The 23,286-nt window shown below is 39.8% G+C and overlaps 1 protein-coding gene across 2 annotated transcripts in view; it reads right to left on the bottom strand.

Moving 5' to 3' along the window:
* Positions 1–23,286, bottom strand: part of tars1.L (threonyl-tRNA synthetase 1 L homeolog) — a 48,808-nt gene that overhangs the window by 20,052 nt on the left and 5,470 nt on the right. Inside the window, exons 2-11 of one of the 2 annotated variants that reach the window (XM_018247983.2) lie at positions 18,058–18,138; positions 15,806–15,996; positions 14,657–14,780; positions 13,014–13,135; positions 10,394–10,511; positions 7,792–7,856; positions 5,603–5,681; positions 2,910–3,056; positions 1,660–1,758; positions 825–991 (exon numbers count right to left, since the gene is read on the bottom strand). In XM_018247983.2, the coding sequence (XP_018103472.1) occupies positions 825–991; positions 1,660–1,758; positions 2,910–3,056; positions 5,603–5,681; positions 7,792–7,856; positions 10,394–10,511; positions 13,014–13,135; positions 14,657–14,780; positions 15,806–15,996; positions 18,058–18,138 (1,193 nt within the window). 2 annotated transcript variants of the gene reach the window in all.

A 23,286-nucleotide genomic window follows, 5' to 3' on the forward strand; every position in this document is an offset into this window, starting at 1 on the left:
CTGCTCCCAGCTATTCATTCATACAAATTAAGGGTACAAGGAATACTGTGTGCCTATCCAATTCAGTCATATGTACAATTTACTTTTTGTCTTTTCCGGTTGTTGGGGGGGAATCTATTGAGAGCCATGAATATCCTGTAAATTATTAAAGTATATCCTTATAAATGGTGCTTATTGATGTCATTGGTTAGAATCAGAGCTTAGTGATGTCATTTCTGTCACATGACTCACTGAAACTTGTGTATTACAGGTATGGGACTTGCTATCCAGAATGCTTGGGTTTTCCAGATAAGGGGTCTTTCTGTAATTTGGATCTTTATACCTCATGTCTCATTTAAACATTAAATGAACCCAATAGGCTGGTTTTGCTTCCAATAAGGATTAATTATCTCTTAGTTGGGATCAAGTACAAGTTTTATTATTACAGAGAAAAAGAAAATAATTTTTTAAAATTTAATATATTTGCTCAAGATGGAGACTATGGGAGATGGCCTTCCCATAATTTGGAGCTTTCTGGTTATCGGGTTTCCGGATAACGGATCCCAACCTGTATAATAAATAAATTACCCTCTGTTGCAAAATATAAAGATATTAGAAATCACCTTGGAGTCCATGACCTGTATAAAAACACTTGGCCTTCGGCTTTGTGCTTTTATTTGGTAATGGAACTCCTCTGTAACTTAATATCCTTATATTTTTGAACAGGGGATACATTATGCGCTATATAATCAATCCATAACATAAGTTGGTTAGTGAGCAAGTGAAGAAACAGTTCTACAACTGAGCACTCTGCATTAGTGACCCTTAGCCCAAGAGTTTCGTACCAATGTCCTGGGCAGTTCATGGGCTTCAGAGCAAAGATCTCCTTCTCAACCTCAAATGAGAACATGTTCTCGCTGTAGTGCTGCCAGTGGCCAGACGTTTGCCATAGTTTGCTGTTATAGACGTTAGGGGTGACCACCTCCTGGAAACCCCGCTTCCTGTACTCTTGCTGAAAAGGGAACACATCAAGTCAAGATACAATTTGTGCCAAGCCTTTGGCTTATTAATTTATTTGCTTAGGCCCTTTCTGGTGCATCTGTCTAGCCAGACCCTCTCCTATTCATATTCCAGTCTCTTATTTAAATCAATGCATGGTTGGTAGGGTTATTTGGATCCTAGCAACCAGACTGCTGAAATTGCAAACTGGAGAGCTGCACAATAAAAAGCTAAATAAATAACTAAAAAAACACAAATAATAAAAAAATAAAAACCAATTGTCTCAGAAAATGACTTTCTACATCATACTAAAAGTTAACCCAAATGTGAACAACCTCTTTAACATTTAGTCCGGCTCCCCTAGCTCACTAAACACATCTTGTAAATAGGTGTGCCCAGCTATGAGGAATATGCCTACCCAGGTATACTATTCAATCATGACAAACGAGGCCTCACTCACTTATAATCTTTTGCCACTTATATAGCCAGGTCTCCCTTTACCGTCTTCCAATGTTCACTTGAGCCCTTTATTTGCCCATTCCTTAGTTAATTATATATGCGTGTCTGTGCAACAGCAGTGACTAGCTCTTTATTTTAAGAAAGCCTATTTTATATGTATTGAGGTCACCTTTAGTGACAATTCATGACGTGTAAGTGTTGAAATAGAACAGAATTACTTACTCTGATGAAGCCAATCAGCTGGTTATAGATATAGGCTCCTTTGGGTAAGAAGAAGCAACTTCCAGGGCTCAGCTCATGGAAGAAAAACAGCTCTTGTTCCTGTGCCGGGAGAGAAACACACCCACAACTCAAGAGTGCAACATGGGAAGGGTGAAAATAAACATACTGCACCCAATATGAATGTATTACATTGTAGTGATTTAAAAAGACCCATGCTCATTAAATTTATGCTTGCATTCTACCCACATTGTGATAATCTTGCCACTAGGTGGCTGTTACAGTGACCATGAGAGCCTGATTTATCAATTTTACCCTTGCTCAATGACTGGGTAGAGTATAGGAAATCCATACCTAGGTTTCACGCTCATTAGAGGGCAGAGTTATTAAGGGTCGAAGTGATAATTCTAATTTTCTAATTTTTTTTGGGTCAAAACTCTCAAATTCAAGTTGTGAATTTTCCAAACTCGATTCGAGTTTTAATTCGAAATTCGAATTTTGAGAGTTATCATACTCTGGCCCTTTAAGAACTCAAATTTGACTATTCGCCACCTAAAACCTGCCGAATTACTGTATAAATCAATGGAAGAGGTCCAGGGATCAATTTGGTGATGTTTAAAGTCTTCTTTTCTGAGAAACAAAACTCAAATCAAGTTTTTTTTAAATTCGAATCGAGTTTTTCTGATTCTAATTCGATTCAAGTTTTCGGGTCGTTTCAATTCGACCGAGTTGATTGGTCGAATTTCGAATTTATGGGAGTTTTGAAAAAACTCATGAATTCAAAATTCGACTCTTGATAAATGTGCCTCTAAAAGTCACAACAAAAACAAGCCATTTTGGCTCATACTTTGTGTAAGGCATAGTTGTACCAATGATAGTACTAAAGGAACACGTACATATTGGTATGTATGGCAGCTTCCATACATTTGTATATAGAAAAATATATAGAGAGCACAATATGATTTAATGAACTTTAATAGAAACTAAAGGAAAGGTAAACCGTGCTTATAAGCATTTCCTAAAAAAAAAACATATTTTAACAGGTTGATCATCAACCGCTATACCGTAAATAGCAGGGAATGTACTAATGTGGCTCAGTAGTTGCCTTTTAGCCATGGTACATAGTAAATAGCACACCATATTATTCATTCACCCAGCACTTGGGTTTCAGCATTGCTGCGCTCTGCACCTTTCAATAGATTTATAATCTGGTGTTGGTGACTGTCTGAAACAGATTAAGGTGCAACACTTACCTTTCCTAACTTTCTGTGGTCTCGGTTTTTGGCCTCTTCTTGGAATTTTTCCCATTCTTTTAACATTTTTGGATCTGGAAACGAAATACCGTATACCCTCTGCAAGGTTTCCATATCAGCCTTACCTTCCCAATATGTGGAGGAATTCTGAAAGAAGACATTGAGAGCAGACACAAACATAATCAGATAAGTATACTCAATGATTTGATGCAATTATTTTAATCTACAGGTAATAATGTCCTTATCATTTACAGTAGGGGGTCCATTTTCCCTTATAATACACTAGTGATACTCAGAGTTCCCTGTATAACTCAGCCTGCAGCCTTGTGCCTTTATATGGTCACAGAACCTCTAATATCCTTATCATTTACAGTAGGGGGTATATTATCCCTTATAATACATGAGTGATACTCAGAGTTCCCTGTATAACTTAGCCTGCAGCCTTGTGCCTTTCTATGGTCACTGAGACACTCGGTGACTTCCAATATCCTTATCATTTACAGTAGGGGGTACATTATCCCTTATAATACATGAGTGATACTCAGAGTTCCCTGTATAACTCAGTCTTCAGCCTTGTGCCTTTATATGGCTACAGAACCCCTCAGTGACGTCTAATATCCTCATCATTGACAGTAGGGGGTACATTATCCCTTATAATACGAGTGATACTCAGATTTCCCTGTATAACGCAGCCTGCAGCCTTGTGCCTTTATATGGTAAAAACGATATATAGCTTACAGGTGCAGCCAGTTAAAAATGTCAGTCTCTTAGATAATTTCTTGCCGACCCCTTCACAGTCTCTCAACTGTATAAAAGTCCAAAATCAAGCGTATATATATTCCCAAGGGGATATATATAAGAAGAGATCAGGCGCTGATCTCTTCTTATATATATCCCCTTGGGAATATATATACGCTTGCCTTTATATGGTCACAGAACCCCTCAGTGACTTCTAAAATCCTTATCATTTACAGTAGGGGGTACATTATCCCTTATAATACATGAGTGATACTCAGAGTTCCCTGTATAACTCAGCCTGCAGCCTTGTGTCTTTATATGGTCACAGAACAACCCCTCAGTGACTTGTAATATCCTTATCATTTACAGTAGGGGGTACATTATCCCTTATAATACATGAGTGATACTCAGAGTTCCCTGTATAACTCAGCCTGCAGCCTTGTGCCTTTATATGGTCACAGAACCCCTCAGTGACTTCTAATATCCTTATCATTTACAGTAGGGGGTACATTATGCCTTATTATACATGAGTGATACTCAGAGTTCCCTGTATAACTCAGTCTGCAGCCTTGTGCCTTTATATGGTCACAGAACAACCCCTCAGTGACTTCTAATATCCTTATCATTTACAGTAGGGGGTACATTATCCCTTATAATACATGAGTGATACTTGCAGCCTTGTGCATTTATATGGTCACAGAAGTATATAGTGACTTCTAATATATTTTTAAATTGGTCTGTTTCCAATATTGTCACAGTTACTATTAAGGGATGCATTACTCCTTTTTTTGAGTGCAGATTGGTTTGGCATTTGGTATAAAGCCATTTGGGCTCCCATTAAAAACAGAAGGAGGTTAACTGTAATGTGAATTCATTCCGTTTGAATACATTCAGTCAGTATTTTATTAAGTTCTATAAAACAGGGATTTTTTACCTTATAGAGACTATTCAGAAGTCTACTACAATGGTGCAAGGTGTATAAATTAACATATCAATGTATAAATTTAAAGTACGAAAGTTAAAGGGAGAAATGAGTGCGACATTTGAAAATACAGTTTTGGAGAAAATAGAACAGCAAGGTAGAGTCCTGCAGCGGGTCGGGTACCCGCGGGTTATCCGCAAAAACCTGCGGTACACTATTCTGATGAATGTGATTTAAAGCTTAAGCGCTTGTAAGTACCCAACCTTAAGCAAACACGTGGTGAATGTAAAAAGTAATCTGACACCCTCTAGTAAGTTTTGGGAAGGTGTGGAATTACAACAATTAACAACCTACTACACTTAAAGGGCATGTAAAGGCAAAAAAATAAAATCCCATTTTTACTTTCTTTAATGAAAAAGAAACCTATCTCCAATATACTTTAATTAAAAAATGTGTACCGTTTTTATAAGAAACCTGACTGTATGCAGTGAAATTCTCCCTTCATTTACTGCTGTGGATAGGAATTGTCAGACGGTCCCTAACTGCTGAGCAGGGAAACAATCATACTTATGAACAGCAGGGGGAGCCCCCGCCTTACTTCCCAGCCATGCAGAACTCAAGCAGCTTTGTTTATGACGATCCCTAAGCAGCCCAGACCACACTGAGCATGTGCACAGTCTTAGTCTTGCAAAGATGTTTAACAAAGTTACAAGATGGAGACCCCCTGTAGCCAACTTTGAAAGCATAAATTATTTGTTTGATTGGGCTTGTGGTGCAGTAAGTTCATGTTTATGTTTAGTATACAAAATACAACATTTCCAGCCTTATTCTATTTTAGACTTTACATGCCCTTTAAGATTCCCTTTTTGCTGCATTCTTGTCTCCCCAAGCTTTCTAGCGCTGACTCATACAGACTTTAATATTTTGAATTTCCACCTGAGGAGAAACGGGAACCACGGAGTTGTCACTAAAGGGGAACCTCGGGAACTGCGGTTACACATTCATCTACTTGTCCTTTGATGTTTTACTGTACCTTGTGAACCTTCAAAGCTTTAATCTTGCCGGTGTGCCTGACATGGGGTCCTCTGCATAGGTCGATTAAGGGCCCGCATCTATAGTACAGAACAAAGTCAATTCTGGGGTTACAGTTGCTAACTTTTGTATAAGGTTATGCATACATTATAGTGAATAATCTACACCCTATAGCAAAATATAAGGATATTATAATTCACAGAGGAGTTCCAAGACAATTTAAAGACACAAGGCCAAGGGCCGAATGCTTTTATAAAGGAGGAAGCACAGTCACATGTTAATATTTCTGGGGAAGTCTAAGCATCAACATGTTTTCTCAAAAATGCCCCTCTGCAGCCATCAACCCTTGTGTGACATGATGTTTCCTTGGGTCACGCTGTGCTTGATCCTTCCATAGGCTGATTGCAAATGAAAACAATACTGCTTAGTCAATTGCAGCAGAATCTAATAGCCGTGTCAGCTAAGTAATGGTGGGCTTGAGGGCACTTTTGGGTGAAAAGATGGCAGTGCTTCAACTTTCCTAGTAATAATGACAGGTTTCTCTGGATTTTCAAAGGAATGAGGCAGTACTGACTTTAGCTCAACAGGTTCTTTAGTCGCCACTCGTGCCCTCTAAATTGTTTCAATCTGGTGCACGTCCAACAGTTTCCACCTCCAACTTGTTACAGCAAATTTTGTATCGTGGACAGAACCTTTCATGCCTTTATTGAGACATGGGCTCTTGATAAAAGACCGATGGCGGTCTGAAACGTTGGGGATTGTTTGGGTCAGAGCCCATGTCTCAATAAAGGCATTTTAAAGAAAAGAAACCCGTGAATTGTGCCGTCCATGATACAAAATGGCAGCTCTCCTTCATAAGAATATAAAAAGCCTGAAAAGGAACTTTGTATGTGTAAGAGAATATTTTGCAGAACTAAAACTCTCTCATTAAAACACAAGTACGGTTTTAAACCTCTCAAAACATTTTTTTTCTGGCTACTGTAAACAGTTTAAGCTCCTGATATGAATTTGGCAGGTGTATGCATTAAGTATTGATATTTATCTAAGGCTACTGTATTATTCAGTTCTCAGTACCGACAAAAGAATAACCTTGTGTAATCAGCAGTGGAAAATTAAATGTTTTTTTTTTAAATGCTGTATGGGATCCAGCTCAGACAGCCTGAGATACAGAGACAAGGGTTTAGCCTGAGTCGGTCAGACACAGAGACAAAGGGTTACACATGATTTTATATTATGACCAATTAGGGTACAGAGAACGGACTACGAGATAAATTCTTCCTGCCCTCTCTTTCGAAGCTTCCAGCACGAGGGCCCGGCTTGTTAAGTAAGTGAAGCATGGCCGGGCCCCCCTTAGGTCAGAGACACACGTAGAGATTCGGGGAGTTTAGTCACCCGGTGACAAATTGCCTTTTCTTCGCGTAACTAATCTCCCCGGACTGCCTTCCTGCCGGCTAGAAACGAAATCACCGGTGGGATGGCACTCTGAGAGTTTCGTTTTCCGTAGTTACCTGAAGTTGCCTCACAAGGAAACTTCAGGCGACTTTGGAAAATGAAGCGCTCTGAGTGCCATCCCGCCAGCAATTTAGATTCTAGCCAGCGGGAAGGCAGGGGAGATTAGTCGAATGAAGAAGAGGCGGTTTGGTGCTGGGTGACTAAATCTCCCCGAATCTCCACGTGTCTCTGCCCTTAAGAGCCAAACTTTTATGGGGGACCCTGGCAAGCATTTTTTTTTTAAATTTTGGTGGGGCCTGGCCACCAATGTTTTTTTTTCTTTTTAACTTGAAGGGGGGTCCTGGCTACCAGTGGCTTTTAATAACTTGTGGGGGGTCCAGGCCATCAATATTTTTTTTTTTTACTTGAAGGGGGGACCCGGATCACCAATGGCTTTTTATAAATAAGATAGCTGATTGACAGCTGAGATTTTACGAGTTTACAACAGCTACGAACACTTTAATAAAGAAAAGAATTTGGATTTCAGGTTTAATTTGAAAAGGAATTTTATTATCCAGCATTTTATGTACGGGTGACAAGTCCACTTTAATCGAGTACATACAGTACTTTAGTGTTGAAAAATCCTGGTGTTGCTGGTATTTTTTTGAAAAATGTGTGCTTTGTTTACCTTGCACCTGGGTATTGTCACACACAAACACACACATTTATACACAAACAAGAACAAAAACATTTTCTAACCTGTACACTGTAGTGGTTGGAGTGTCTACCTTTTCATTCAGAATTCTGCACTTGAACTTGTTGTACTGAGTAAAGAAACAGAGTGGAATTAATTTGAAGACAATTATACAATTCGCATTGAACAAGTGATATTAGAATAAACAATTTAAATATACACAATTTAAATTCAAACGGCAGATGGAGGGGGATTATACTGAAGCAATTGGCTATAGATATTCACTTTCACTGCACCGGAGAAAGGGAGTGTCTGTGTGTGCTAAATGCTTTAGTTGAGCCTGATCCATCTGTTCCAGCTACTGCATTTACAGAATAGACAGATAGTAAGGAAGAGGTTAGAAGTATATTATATCCTACTTCACATGAAGTGCATTTATAATTGCTCTGATAAGTGTACAGGACTCCAGGAATGGGTCCTGGACAGCAGGTATATTTCCCCTTTATTCAGGTACCTGGAGAGTGCACAGGAGGGCTAATTACTGCAGCAGTGCAGGAGTTAAGAGAGCCCTGAGAGTTCAGGAAGGGGGTTGGTTGCGTGAGGTCTGCAAGAGAGAAGTGTGTTTGGAAACTTCTCTCCTGACTGGGAATCAAAAGCTTTGCAAGGCTAGGTGAGCCTGATCCCTGAATGGGAATATGAACTGTTTTCTTTCAATTCTGCTGTGCATGAAAGTGATTGTTACTTAATGCTGAAGACTATGTTTAAGTTGACTTACTTTACCTGCTAAGGATACAGCTTGTTTAAGTTACCTGCTGAAGATACAGCTTGTTTGTTTGCATATGGAATAAAAGGACATTTATTCTACTACTGTGTTGTGGCCGTAGTGCATGGGCGATCCCACTCCCCCTGAACTTTACATAAGAAAGAGTTCTATGTGCATATGAGTTCTATGTGCATTACTGTGCAGTATAATAGGGTCACTATAACACATAAATGCACTATACTACTCTGGCAAAAAAAAAAACAAGTATTTAGCACCTCCTCTACCCTCAGCACAGACATGGCTTCATTAGGTATACTGTAATCTGTATTTATAGCTAGAGTTGGAAGATGAACGTTGTGGGCAGCTTGTTGGACTTTGTTTGTAGTAAGTGGTGCATCACATCCAGTTCTCTTACTCCTAGTCTCTGCGTCCCTTGTAAATAAACTGAAGTGTTTGTTTAGCCTTTCCCTGGTTCAGGACATGCAGTATCCTGATGAGCCGCACCCTCGCTTTTGTACAAATAGCCACAGCTGTTTAGGTTACTCCCAGCATGTTGCAGCTTTCAGTATCTCAAGGTGGGACCCGCTCTAAAGCAGGATTATTTATAAAATCCTACTGGGGTTTTGGAGAGATTTTTTGTTTCCCTGATTGCACTGAAAGGAGATTAAACTGGCCTCACATCACCCATGGGGGCAAATTTACTAAAGGACAAAGTGGCTAACGCCAGCGAAAATTCGCCAGCGTGACGTAATTTTGCCACTTCGCTGATTTACTAACGGGTGCTGGCGTAAGTGCGAACTGGACCTACTCTAGCGCTACTTGGCACCATTAAGCCAGGCGAAGGGACCTAACTACACTAATCCACTTACTTCCGGCTTTTAGAAAATGTTACCTCTTGCGCCAGACTTAACTTTCGCCACCTCATCCCTGGCGAATTGCAATTGCGTAGATTGGACTTGCTTCAAAAAAAGTTGAAATTTTCAAGTTCCAAAAAACGCTGGCGTGTTTTACTTTTTTAAGGGTGATAGGCTGAAAAAGATTGTAAATTTTTTGGGGGGTACCCTCCTTCCCCCCTACATTGCCTAACATATGGCACCTAAACTATACAGTGGCCACATGTGTAGGGCAAAGTAGCAACTCTATTTTATTTTATGAAGGTTCCCTGGACTTGTGTAGTGTAAAGTATTTGCTGCAGCATATACGTCCATTGTACTTTAATTTGGCACCGTGTGCAAATTAAGCATCGCTAGATTAACTTCGAACCGCTGATCGTAACTTTAAAGGGGACCTGTCGCCCTGAGAAATAATTCCAAATTATTATCATGTTAGTTGAGCAAAATAAAACTTACTTACACTACATTTATTATTTAAGTTTTTTTCCTTCAGCCTTAGTAATACATAATCACAGCACGTAGGTAGCAGCCATTTTGTGGACACTGTTAGTAAAACAAGTTATGTATCAGCCCAAAATCTTGTGTATGGGCCCGAATGGGGGACCTAATTCCCATACACATTGCCCTACACAATTATAGAATGTGAGGAGGGAAGGGAAATGTGAGGAGAGCACTGATATGTAGGAAGTGCTGAATGGAAAGTGAAAATAATTGACTGCCCCACCTCTACACCTCAGGCATAGAGGTGGGGCAGGTAATATTTGATTGACAGCTCAGATATTTAAACGCCTTTAAAACAGGTATGGATGCTTTAATGCAAAAAATAATTTGGGTTCTATGTTTAATTTGCAAACTACTTTTGTTATACAGCTTTTTATGTGTAGGTGACAGGTCCACTTTTACATTATCTGGAAAACCCCAGATCCCGAGCATTCTAGATAACAGGTCCCATACCTGTATCGCATACATTTTAATCTCTGTGCTGCCATCTCTGTGGGGTATTTTCATTACCTTAAACATTTCAAGGAGTGTTTCCTTTGAGACCTCTAATCTCTCAAACTGCTGCTTTTCCTTCATGATCTTCTTACACAGGTTTTCCAAGCTGGTGAAGTCATTGCTGGACACTCCCCTAGGATAGAATTATATAGATAATATATATATATATATATATATATATAGGTTCTTTGCAAACAACAAATGTTGCCATTACCTTAAGCCAAAAGGAATGGGAGGATAAACCTTACCTCTAAAGTAAACCTTAAAAATAAGTGAATGTAAAATGAACGATGGTGCTATTCTAAGCACTTCTGCAATGTACATTCATTATTTATTCATTTTTAATTCCAAGATATTAAAGGCTACATGTGCTGTTAACATGAATGAATTTTGTTACAACAGCGCCACCTGCTGGTCATTTTCCCACCAGTCTGACCACCAAGTAGTCAAGGAAGTTGTCAGGAGAAAGAAAGAGGCTGCTCTGGTTAGGAAAGATTTGGGAGTTTTCAAATTTTTAGCATTCGTCATATTAATGCCTCTACAAAAGCCAACACATTTGAGTTACAGTGCTGCAGTTTTAGGATTAATGCTGCTTAAGTTTAAAGGGGCAAATTGGTGTGAGAAAAAATAAACCTCATTTGCCACAATGGATTGTCCAATTTGCCAGCTGTAGGCTCAGACTCAGAGTGCAGAAATGTCATTTGTATTTAAATCATTACAGCGCCAGCGTCCTGTTAGTAAATGGCTAACTGCTACTCAGGAGAATCTGGAAATCACACAAATCCTCTGCTCACAGTTACTCACTGGCAACAGGAAAGGGAATCGCGGTTATCCAATTCTCTCAAACATTAGAGTCAATACAGATACATGGTATCATTTATTATAAAATCTCATATATCTCCAACAGGGTATTCTCACCAGCTAATCATTTTTGTTGAAACATGTCCCATCCCTATTGGGTTCTTTGTACTCGTGTACAATTTTGCCTACCAGTTTCTCCCAAGTATTCCATTCTACTAGGGATGCACAAAATCCACTATTTTGGATTTGCCAAACCCCCAAATCCACTGCGAAAGATTCGGCCGAATACCAAACCGAATCCTAATTTGCATATGCCATATGGCTTTTGTAGAGGAATTAATATGAGGTATGTTAAAAATTAGAAACCTCAAACCTTTCCTAAGCAGAGCAGCCTCTTGCTTTCTCCTGACAACTTCCTTGACTACTTGGTGGTCAGACTGGTGGGAAATGACCAGCAGGTGGCGCTGTTGTAATAAAACTCATTCATGTTAACAGTACATGTATCCTTTCATATCTTGGAATTAAAAATAAATAAATAAATAATGAACGTACATTGCAAAAGTGCTTAGAATAGCACCATCATTCATTTTACACTTATTTTTAAGGTTTACTTATGCTTTAAAGGTAAATGCAAATATATGCAAACTAGGGGTGGGAAGGAGAAAACAGTTTTTTAATTCCTTGTTTTGTGACAAAGTCATGAGATTTCCCTCCCGCCCCTAATTTGCATATGCAAATTAGGATTCGGTTCTGCCAGGCAGAAGGATTCGGCCGAATCTGAATCCTGCTGAAAAAAGCCACATCCTGAACCGAATCCTGGTTTCGGTGCATCCCTTCATTCTACACACAAATAAATTGTAAGGCAACCAACTCCCAAAATCCCCAGCTGTACTAGATTCCCAATAAGCATATTTCATATGGTTATCATGTATTATAGCGAGTGCAAGTTAACAACGATCATAAATAAAAGGGCACACTGCAAAGCAGATAATGGCAAGTTTATGAGGTCCCCCAGGCCAAAGCTTCTAAAAAAATAAAATAAAATGGAAGTTGCAGTTAAAGGAGACATATAGAATAAATTAAACCCCCCCCCTCATTGTGTAGGCAATAATGTATAATATATAGTGCTGGTTTTACTTTTGGCCAAAAATTCACATTATCATTAAAAAAGGCCTTTTTACTGGAGCTCCTTATAGATCTGCTATGGTCCATGCTCATGTTTCAAATAAGAGGTCGGCGTGTCCTAAAGGTCCATGCCAAGAAACCAGTAGGATGGGGATGGCCAATCACAGCCCTGCAGTCACACAAGCAAAGACAGGCTTCAGTTCCCTATCAGGCCAGCCTAGCTGCTGATTGGTTCCCATCTTAAACTACAGTGTTTTGGAGGGCCGCCGGCTACCCTGCACAGCCTGGGAAAGGAGGCAACAGGAAGTGGAAAAAAGGGGCAGGACTAGTACAGAAATTTTCAATAAAGCAACCAGAAACCCTACTTTTTAAAAGTACATTCCTTCTATATCTAAAATAGCTTAACTAAATGAAGCAAAATTGTAACAGTTTAGAGTCTGCAGCTAAATTACTGAGCTGCGAGACTGAAACACCAGAGACATTAAACTTTAAACTTAGATTTTGGAAAAACAGCAAAAAAGAAACAATGGAAAGTAATTATTTCTGGGAAACAATCTGCAAACAACTGAAATGAAGTGTTTGGAAGATGAACAACCCCTTTAATGCCCTGGTAAATTCTTGTTTTTTACATAATATGTCTCCTTTAAGTGGAGAGACACAGATTAGCATATCTCAGAAAAAACAAAAAACAAAGAAGTGCATCACATACCCATCATCCAGGTACATGTCATAATAAAACCCATTCTCAATAGGGGGGCCATAGCACAAACATCCGCCATAAACTCGCTCCATAGCTTCTCCCATTATGTGTGCGCTCGAGTGCCAGTAGACCTGGGGAAAGAGACAGAGACATCATGGACCTTCTTAGAAAATATACTCTAAATATACACTAAATATACTCTAAATATATAGAAATGGTAGTTTAAAACAACAGCAGGTTTCTAAACCTTTCAATAGGAAATAAGTCTGAGCTTCAGTTTCTCTTATATAATATCTTATTTTCATGTAATTTCACATAATGAAATCATTATGCTCTGGCTACCTGCTGCTGCAGCTCTGGCTACCTGCTGTATGAGCCAAACTATAGCAAGGCGTCTATACCATGTACCTACCTCATAAGGTAGCTATCAGATAACCACATGACCAAAAACCACAAACAATACAAAATAACACCAATTGCAAATTGTCTCAGAATATCACTCTCTACAGCATACTAAAAGTTAATTTAAAGGTGAACAACCCAAGGAGAAGGAAAGTTAAAACTAGGTAAGCTTTATCAGAAAGGTCTATATAAATTCACCAGTAAACCCTCAAAGTAATGCTGCTCTGAGTCCTCTGTCAAAAGAAACACCACATTTCTTTCCTTCTATTGTGTTCTCATGGGCTTCTGTATCAGACTTCCTGTTTTCAGCTTAAACCTCCAGGGCAGGGCTTGAGCATGCTCAGTTTGCTTCTTTCTCCCTCCCTCCTCCCCTCCCTGCTGTAATCTGAGCCCAGAGCTATGAGTGAACAGGGAGAGACTCAGGCAGGAATTGATGTCACACCAAGCTAATATGGCAGTTGCTATACCAAACAAACAGACCGTATCTACAGCTGTTTAGTCAGGTATGGAAAAGCATTCTACAGAATAAATACAGTGTTCTAGCTTGCACTGGTGTGGCTAATCTATTGGCATTAAACTGTCTCTGTAGCTTTCCTTCTTTTTTAAGATCACTTCCCACAAAATCACAAAAGTCTTGCCTTATGCCAGTAGACACAGTGGTACCAATCAGATTACTGTGCTGAAGAGAAATGCAGCACCCACTACTCTTTGGCTGACCACCCCTGCCAACATGTAAGCAAAGATTGCCAGCCAATATTGCTTTCTCCCTTATTACATCCAATTAGTTTTGATCACTCAAGGCAATGAGCTAGATGCTTTTACCCACATAAAGTATTAAGAGACCAGCAAAAACAATGGATAACCTCAAAGTTAATCAGTTCTTTACATCCATCCACACACAAATGGTTTACAAAACATTATATATATTTTATATAGGGATGCACCGAATCTACTATTTGGGATTCGGCCGAATCCCTGAATCTATGCAAATTAGGGGCAGGAAGTGGGTAAAATGGTAAATACATATTACTGTCTTGTTTTGTGACAAAGTCATGTGATTTCCTTTCCCAACCCTAATTTATATATGCAAATTAGGATTGGGATTCGGATTGGCCAGACACAAGGAGTTGGCCGAATCCGAATGCTGCCGAAAAAGCCCTAATCCTGACCAACCAAATCCCGAACCAAATCTTGGATCCGGTGCATCCCTAATAATAATAAAACAGAATTATAATCTATTTGATATTTACAGCCTGGGCTTCCTCGTCATCAAATTTCAGCAGTGCCAGGGTGCAGTCTTCCTCCAGTGGTCGATCAAGGTCCCACACAGCGCCGTTCACTTTGGCAACTACAGTATTGTCCGCCAGGCCTTGACTGTTAAACACAACAGGCATTAAAATTAAAGAGATGCAAGTGTAACTACATTAATTAAACTGATATTTTAAATTGCCCTACCCCTTTTAAAAGGGGCGGTTCAACTTTAAGTTAACTTTTACTATGTTAGAAAATGGCCAATTCTAAGCAACTTTTCAATTGGCCTTCATTGTTTATTTTTTATAGTTTAAATGAGTGCCTTCTTCTTCTCACTCTTTCCAGCTTTCAAATGAGGGTCACTGACCCCCATCTGTGTAAGGATACACATTTATTTTTATTGCCACTTTTTATTACTCATCTTTCCATTTAGGCTTCTCCTATTCATATCCCAGTCTCTTATTAAAATCAACACGTGGTTGATAGGGTAATTTGGTCTCTAGCAAACAGACTGTAGAAATTGCACACAGGAAAGCTGCTAAATAACTCAAAAACCACAAATAATAAAAAAACATTTGTAAATTGTCTCAGAATATCACTCTCTACATCATACTAAAAGTTAATTTAAAGGTGAACAATCCCTTTATTACTAAATGTGCACAACAAGACTGGCTGACACAGGGCTACTGTATGTTTCGCACGGCTGCATAAAACAAAAAGGTTCAACAGAAAATAAGCTTTGTGTGTGCCCAGAGGCATAAAACAGAATAAAATATGTAATCAAAATGCTGGCAGAACAGACCACTGCTTTCTGTTATAGAATATAGGAAGTAGCTGGGAGAAATAACTGAAGGCCAGTTAGGGAGAGAATTCTTATTTTGTCTCCTGTTTACCACAGAAAGCCAGTTACAGTGTTATTTGGGGTGGACATTCTTGTAACAGCGACTGATACAGCAAAACTTTCATATATATATCAATATCTTTATCAGCTAATGGATGCCCTGACCAAAATTGGCTGAACTGAACAGAAAAGGTAAAAAACACACCGCTGCATAGTCTCTTGGACATCGTTGGAAATGGTAAACTAAAATCCTGACAAACCAGAGGCAAACCCTGAGGAAGCTCTGAAGCCCAAGGTGTTTATTTACCTGATCCCACAAGCGATCTGGTAGGGCGTGGATTTCCAGGACTCTGCATCTACTTGTTTCCCATCAGGTAGTGTCACTTTAATGGCTTTGCTCTCCTTGGCCGCTTTTTCTGCCAGCAATGCATCATGTTCTGCTTTCAGCTTATTGTACATTTCAAGCCGCTGATTGATGTACTCTGGCCATGGATTCAACTGATTTAAAAGGACACAGTCATGGTAAAAAAGTTTTCTTCAAAACACATCAATTTATAGTGCTGCTCCAGCAGAATTCTGCACTGAAATCCATTTCTCAAAAGAGCAAACTGATTTTTTTTATATTTAATTTTGAAATCTGACATGGGGCTAGACATATTGTCAGCTTCCCAGGTGCACCCAGTCATGTGACTTGTGCTCTGATAAACTTCAGTCACTCTTTACTGCTGTACTGCAAGTTGGAGTGATATCACCCCTCCCCCCCAACACAAGATAACAGCTCCCTTGTAGATTTAAATACAGCACTCAATAGTAAAATCCAGGTCCCACTGAGACACATTCAGTTACATTGAGTAGGAGAAACAACAGCCTGCCAGAAAGCAGTTCCATCCTAAAGTGCTGGCTCTTTCTGAAAGCACATGACCAGGCAAAAAGACCTGAGATGCACCGACACACTAAAAAAAACTCTTGCTGGGTAAAGAATGACATTTTATATTGTAGAGTGAATTATTTGCAGTGTAAACAGTGTAATTCAGAATAATAAATCTAAGGAAATAACTTTTCTATATTCCTGAAACATAAGGGCCAAACAATTATATAGCAGAGTAGGAAAAGGTATTGTATTCATACAAATATTTACTGTGCCAGATCATAAAAGCCAACTTCTTACTGCCTGCTACGAACTGCGGTAAATGTGGGCCCTTTACTAGCACAACAGAAACCCGGAATTGGGCCCCGAGGATGGCTCGCCTGTGCTGCACTTTACAAACACACCATTTTCTTGGCTCCAACTGCTCTGAACAGACTCCTAGGTTATTTGTACTTTTGTTTAATTTTCCATGCCGTGCAGTATGTTTGTCTCCTGCTGCTGCACAGGGCTCTATGGAGAGGACAGAAAATGTAGGAGGGAGTATTATAGAAAGGACACAATAATATTGAAATGATAACTGATTGTTTGCGGACATCTTTTCCTTCACGCAGGTTCCTGCTCAGTTGAAAGCTGAACGGGTGCCAGTGTTTATCAGTTCAGTACAAATACTTTGTTCTGCCAGCGATCAGATAGGAGCCCAAACAACAGGACAAATTAGAATAGAGTTTGGCAGGCTGGCTCGGTGAGCTGAGAAACACATGGATATGGGATTATCTCATGCTATAGGCACTAATGCAAAAATGGTGTATAATTCAGCTTTCCTAGGGAAATGATGAAATCAACAGTAAAATCAAAAATCAAAACTAGATTAAAGCTGGCTATACACAGTTTTGTATGTATATTTAGTGCATGTTTGACAGCACACTGATATATGTGTAAAATGGATTTAGGCTGTTTCAGACATTAGAATGTGTCCACCCAGAGTAGCCAAAGTCCTAATCCAAAGGAAATGAGCAGTCCATTCTTTCCACTCCTGATTTCACACGCCCCAATGGATAATGACACAGGTATTTATTCTGTAATGGAGAATTGTTCTTTCTGCCGCCTTAATTCTCACATTTTGCTGTGATGAAGAATCTTTATGGATTGGAATGCATATGGATGGCTTGGAACACAGATCTTTTTTGACCAAAAAAAAAAAAAAAAAAAAAATTTCTATTTTTCATGTGTATTCTGGGTGTGCTATACTGCCTAGGATTACATTTAATAATCCAATCTAGGGATCCCTAACCTTTAGAACCTGCGAGCAACATTCAGAAGTAAAAGGAGTTGGGGAGCAACACAAGCATGAAAAATGTCCTTGGGCTGCCAAATAAGAGCTGTGATTGGCCATTTGGTAGCCCCTATGTGGATTGTCAACCTACATTGAGGCTCTGTTTGGCAGTGCACATGGTTTTTATACAACCAAAACTTGCCTCCAAGCCTGGAATTCAAAAATAAGCACCTGCTCTGAGGCCACTGGGAGCAACATGTAGCTCACGAGCTACTCTGTGGCCCAGCAAGCCAATCAGACAGATCCTGTACAAGGTTGGGTCATGTATCACTGCACTTAATATTCCTATTATATTAAGCTGGCACAAGATTTGATGAAAAATAACAGAGGGCATGGGTAAAAGGAACTGAAGCATTACCTCACTGCGAGCCCCATCTCCTGCTCCATCTTTGCCTTTCTTCTTCCCGCCTTCTTTGGGCTTTCCTCCACTGATGTTTGGCTGCTAAAAGACAATGGGATTGAGCCACGTTATATTACATATATCCATACATCCACAGCGCAGGCAGTAATGTACAAATCAGAATGACACAAGAGTTAGGTGAAGGGTAGGGGGCAGGAGGGGGGACACCTATGTGCCTCCCCTTGCTTATACCACTGATATAGTACTATCAGAGCTGTATTTGTTGGGGGGAGCTGCAGTACTTCGCACTGAGAAAAGGAGCACAGAGACCTGCAACAATTTGCACAGAGCTTAACATAGAATGTTGTGCTTCTCAAATTTCCCCTACAGTATCTTTCATCCAATGACGGTTTGCACAGCTAGCCCCCAGTTATGTGGCACTTTGCACTGGAATACACCAAAATGTAAAGTGTCTCCTCAAGCATACATTGCTTTCTACAGATTGGGAGTTCTTTTCCACCATGACCTGGTCTCCACTAGCCCCCTTTACTATAAAGTGCAGGGATCCCCAACCCTTCGAACCCATGAGCAACATTCAGATGTTAAAGGAGCTGGGGAGCAACCCTAGCATGAAAAATGTTCTTGGGTGCCAAATAAGTGCGGTGATTGGTCATTTGGTCATGTGGACTGTCAACCAACTTGAGGCTCTGTTTGGCATAATATGTGGTTTTTATGCAACAAAAACTTGCCTTTAAGTCATTAATTCAAAAATAAGCTCTTGGTTTAAGGTCACTGGGAGCAAAATCCAATGGGTTGGAGAGCAACATTTTGCTCACAAGTCACTGGTTGGGGATTACTAATAAAGTCTAAACAACCCCACCCATGACCTTCTCACGCCCCATATGCCGAAATGAACATTCCTTCTGCTCACTGTAAACTGGTGGATGGTGCACAGGTTCTCTGGAAAGCAGAGGGACCTTAAGTCCAAGAATCCATCACATTGACAGGGAACAAAGTGATGAATGTCAGCCAAAAATCCACATGACTTCACTCCAGCATATGAATAAAAGGCCTTTATTGAGCAGTTCCTACTGTTTATGGATGATTTTCATATAAACCCAACTGAATGATCTCATGTAAAAAAAAAAAAAAAAAGTTTCATTAAAGCTGGGATCAGCAGTTCTCCATTTAGTTGTGCATAAGAATTAACTGTTGGTTATCGGTGGAAACAAACAGACCAAAGACTCCAAGTGCAAATAAAGTCTGACATTCTGCTGCATAGATAGCTAATAAACAGAACAATATAACAAGTAATGACACTCAGCAGCAGTATTATAAAATATCCACATTATGGGGTATAGTCAGGGGCGTAACTACAGAGGGGGGCCCAGGAGTTACAGGGGGCCCCATGAGGCTCTCATTGATGAGCAATTTCAACATATATTGGTAAAACAGGACAAACACTGGATATGTTGGGGGCCGTAAAATTAATTTGCTGTGGGGCCCAGCAACATCTAGTTACGCCACTGGGTATAGTAAAAGTCAAAACAATATTCAGTCTGTGTTAAATAACATTTTTATTTTTTACCTAAATCAAAAAAGTAATCAGTATCTCGCAATCATTTAAAACAAGTCACATTGAAAAGTAAAATTCATACCTAATGGCAATCGTGTCTGTAAATAACAGATCCAACAGACTTCACGTCTATGTAAAAAGAGTTAAAATATCTATCGGTGTAGGAAGGACGATTGCATGCCATTTAAACGCTGGTCAGACCCATTTTAAGATTAAGGGTGTGTAGAGAAGTGTCATTAAGGGTGTGTATAGAGAGATGTGATTAAGGGTGTGTAGAGAGAAAGAGACACCCTTTAAAACCTAATTTGAATCATGTCAGGGCAACCTGGGCTAGTGGATTGCATGAACACTTATCTATGATCTTATGATCAATTGCTTTTTGGAGAAGTCACATCCCCTGTACAAATGCACCAAGGCTGTGGCTTTCAACTGGAACCAAAGGAGAAGCAAATGATCTATGATGCAACTGAATGATGCAACTTTCCTCCATACCATGCAATCATAGGCAATATACACAACCCTGGCTCTGATTTTAAATTAAAAGACAATTTCCAGTTTAAAAATCAGATCCTACTGCTCACGTGTAATCTGATCGGCATGTTACTTACACGCATATCCCTGGAGGGAAAGAACAGATGGGGCCAAAATGACTAGATGTTATAAGGGTTTCTTGATGCCATTCTTTAAAGGTAAACTATACTGCCAAAATGAATACTTAAGTAACAGATAATTTATATCAAATTAAGTGGCATATTAAAGAATCTTACCATTTAAAGGAAAACTATACCCCCCAAACAATGTTGGTCTCTATTAAAAGATACTGAGTAAAACAGCTCATGTGTAAGACCCTGCTTCATGTAAATGAACCATTATCATAATAATATACTTTTTAGTAGTATGTGCCATCGGGTAATCATAAATACAAAATTGCCATTTTAAAAAATAAGGGCCGCCCCCTGAGATCGTAAGATTCACTGTGCACACATACAAACCACATGTTAGGTCACATGAGCCAATTAACAGACAGAGTTCTGCCTTTTGCTTCCTCACTTCTTCCTGTTACAGTTAGTGTTGTAGTATTTCTGGTCAGGTGATCTCTGAGGCAGCACAGATAGAGTCACGAAATCGTGGTTCAAGGCAAGAGATGTAAAAGGGCAATATTTATGTAAATATATATTCCAGTTTGGTAAGATTCTTTAATATGTCATTCAATTTGATATACACTATCTGTTGCTTAAGTATTCATTTTGGGGGTATAGTTTTCCTTTAAGTAAATATTGCCCTTTTACATCTCTTGCCTTGAGCCACCATTTTGTGATGGTCTGTGTGCTGTCTCAGAGATCACCTGACCAGAAATACTGCAGCTCTAACTGTAACAGGAAAAAGTGTGGAAGCAAAAGACACAACTCTGTCTGTTAAGTGGCTCATGTGACCTAACATGTATGGTTTGTTTGCTATGTTTGTGTGCACCGTGAATTGTAGGATCCCAGGGGGCGGCCCTTATTTTTTAAAATGGCAATTTTCTATTTATGATTACCCAATGGCAGATACTACTAGAAAAGTATATTTCACTGACCCCGTTTAAAAACAAATTCATATTTCAGTCTCTTATTCAAATCAGTGCATGTTTGCTATGGTAACAGGTCCTAGCAACCAGATTGCTGAAAGCTAAATAACGCAAAACCCACAAATAATAAAACATGAAAACCAATTGAATATTGTCTCAGAATATCACTCTTTACATCATACTAAAAAGGGGAACAACCCCTTAAATAGGAGTCATACTTACTGTGTATTGCAAGGGTGTTTTAACCAATTTATTTCAGACACAGAAACTAATAAAGCAAATGCATGTTTCAGGGGACAATCCTTTCTTTGGCAGGCCATTAATGACAAAAATGTCTACAGATGCAGACTGCATTGGTTTCTGTATAGCCATAGAACTTACTGCTCCTAGCTTTCTGCATCTCACCATCCAACGCTGCTGCAAATCTTTGTATTACCATTGCCAATTATTCAATTGTGGGGTAGGTGTTAAAATGCATCAGTTTAGATTTATCTAGCAATTTGTTGCTTGCTTTAGTGAATAGTTTGGTATGTCCATTTTATTGCTATTGATGTCTGTTAGATGACCAGACTCATAGATTCTTCTATCTTTAACTTGTCTTAATTAATCAATTGCTGGCCCTCACCCATGTGACCCTCTTGCTGTATATCAGGACATTCATTCTAGGGGAAGCATAGCAGGGGTGAGCAGGGCAGGAGAGCCTTGCCAGATTTAACAACTTAAGTCCATCAAGTTGGACAGAAAGTTTAAGTACAACATATAGAGTTAGACCGAGTTAGACCGAGTTAGACAGCAGTTGGATCAGAGTCCGATTAGAATCTCCAAGCAAACATTGGACATCACTTCTCATCAATTCTTCAAATCAACAAGATAAACCGGATTATACTGTTTAACTATGTTTAATTTGATTGCCTTCTTTTTCTCTCTCTCCTCTATTCTTCTGCATATATCCTCTGCACTCCAACATCCATCAAACTACCCTGAAATTGAAATCTCCTCTTCACTGCTCCCATCACCCTCTCTCAATCTAAGCACACTGTCTTGTATTGTTAAATCTATTATCCCCTCTCATCCCATCAAACAATACACTGCTCGCACTGTCAAATCTAGGTCACACCTTGTCTCACTCTCATTATTACTTTTACTTGCAGCTGGGGACATCTCCCCAAACCCTGGTCCGACTCACTCGTTTGTACCCTCACTTACTCCTACTCTCAGGCATTCAACAGGTCTTTTCCAGTCTCTCAGACTTAACGCACTTCTAATCCTGCAAACCTAATTCACATAAAGCCAGCACCCTCCCTGCCTTTCTCATGTGCCCTCTGGAACGCACGGTCAATCTGCAATAAACTAACAGCAGTCCATGACCTCTTTATATTTAAATCCCTTCACCTTCTTGCAATCACTGAAACATGGCTCTCCCCCTCAGACACTGCTTCACCTGCTGCCCTCTGCTGTGGAGGCTTCTCACTTAGTCACACTCCTAGACCGGATGGCCGTCATGGCGGTGGGGTGGGATTTCTTCTCTCCCCCAAATGTAGGTTTCAAAATCTATCTACACCGACTTCTCTCTCCTTCACTTCTTTTGAAGTCCACAGCATACGTTTGTTTTCTCCAATCTCTCTGGGCGTTGCTGTCATATATCACCCCCCTGGTCCCTACTCCACCTTCTTGGATCACTTTGCTGCCTGGCTTCCATACTTTCTCTCCAGTGAGACAGACACCTGCTCTCATTTTAGGGGACTTCAACATCCCCATTGACAACTCTGCTTCTGCTGCCACTTCTAAACTTCTCATTTGGTCTCTCTCAGTGGACCGACTCACCTACCCACATCGAGGGTCATGCTCTTGACCTTATATTCTGCCACTCATGCTGCCCATCCAACTTAATTAACTCTCCCTACCCTCTGTCTGACCATCATCTACTCTCCTTTCAGATACTGCTTTCATCTGCACCTTCACAACCAACTCTCTCTACCCACACGTACAGAAACCTTAATGCCTTTGAACCACAACAATTATCAACAGTATCAGCACAATCCATATCTCATATTAATACTCTCTCCTGTCCCAATATGGCAGCTTCTCTCTACAACAATGCCCT

Source organism: Xenopus laevis, chromosome 1L (assembly GCF_017654675.1).
Source record: "Xenopus laevis strain J_2021 chromosome 1L, Xenopus_laevis_v10.1, whole genome shotgun sequence".
Lineage (NCBI taxonomy): Eukaryota > Metazoa > Chordata > Amphibia > Anura > Pipidae > Xenopus > Xenopus laevis.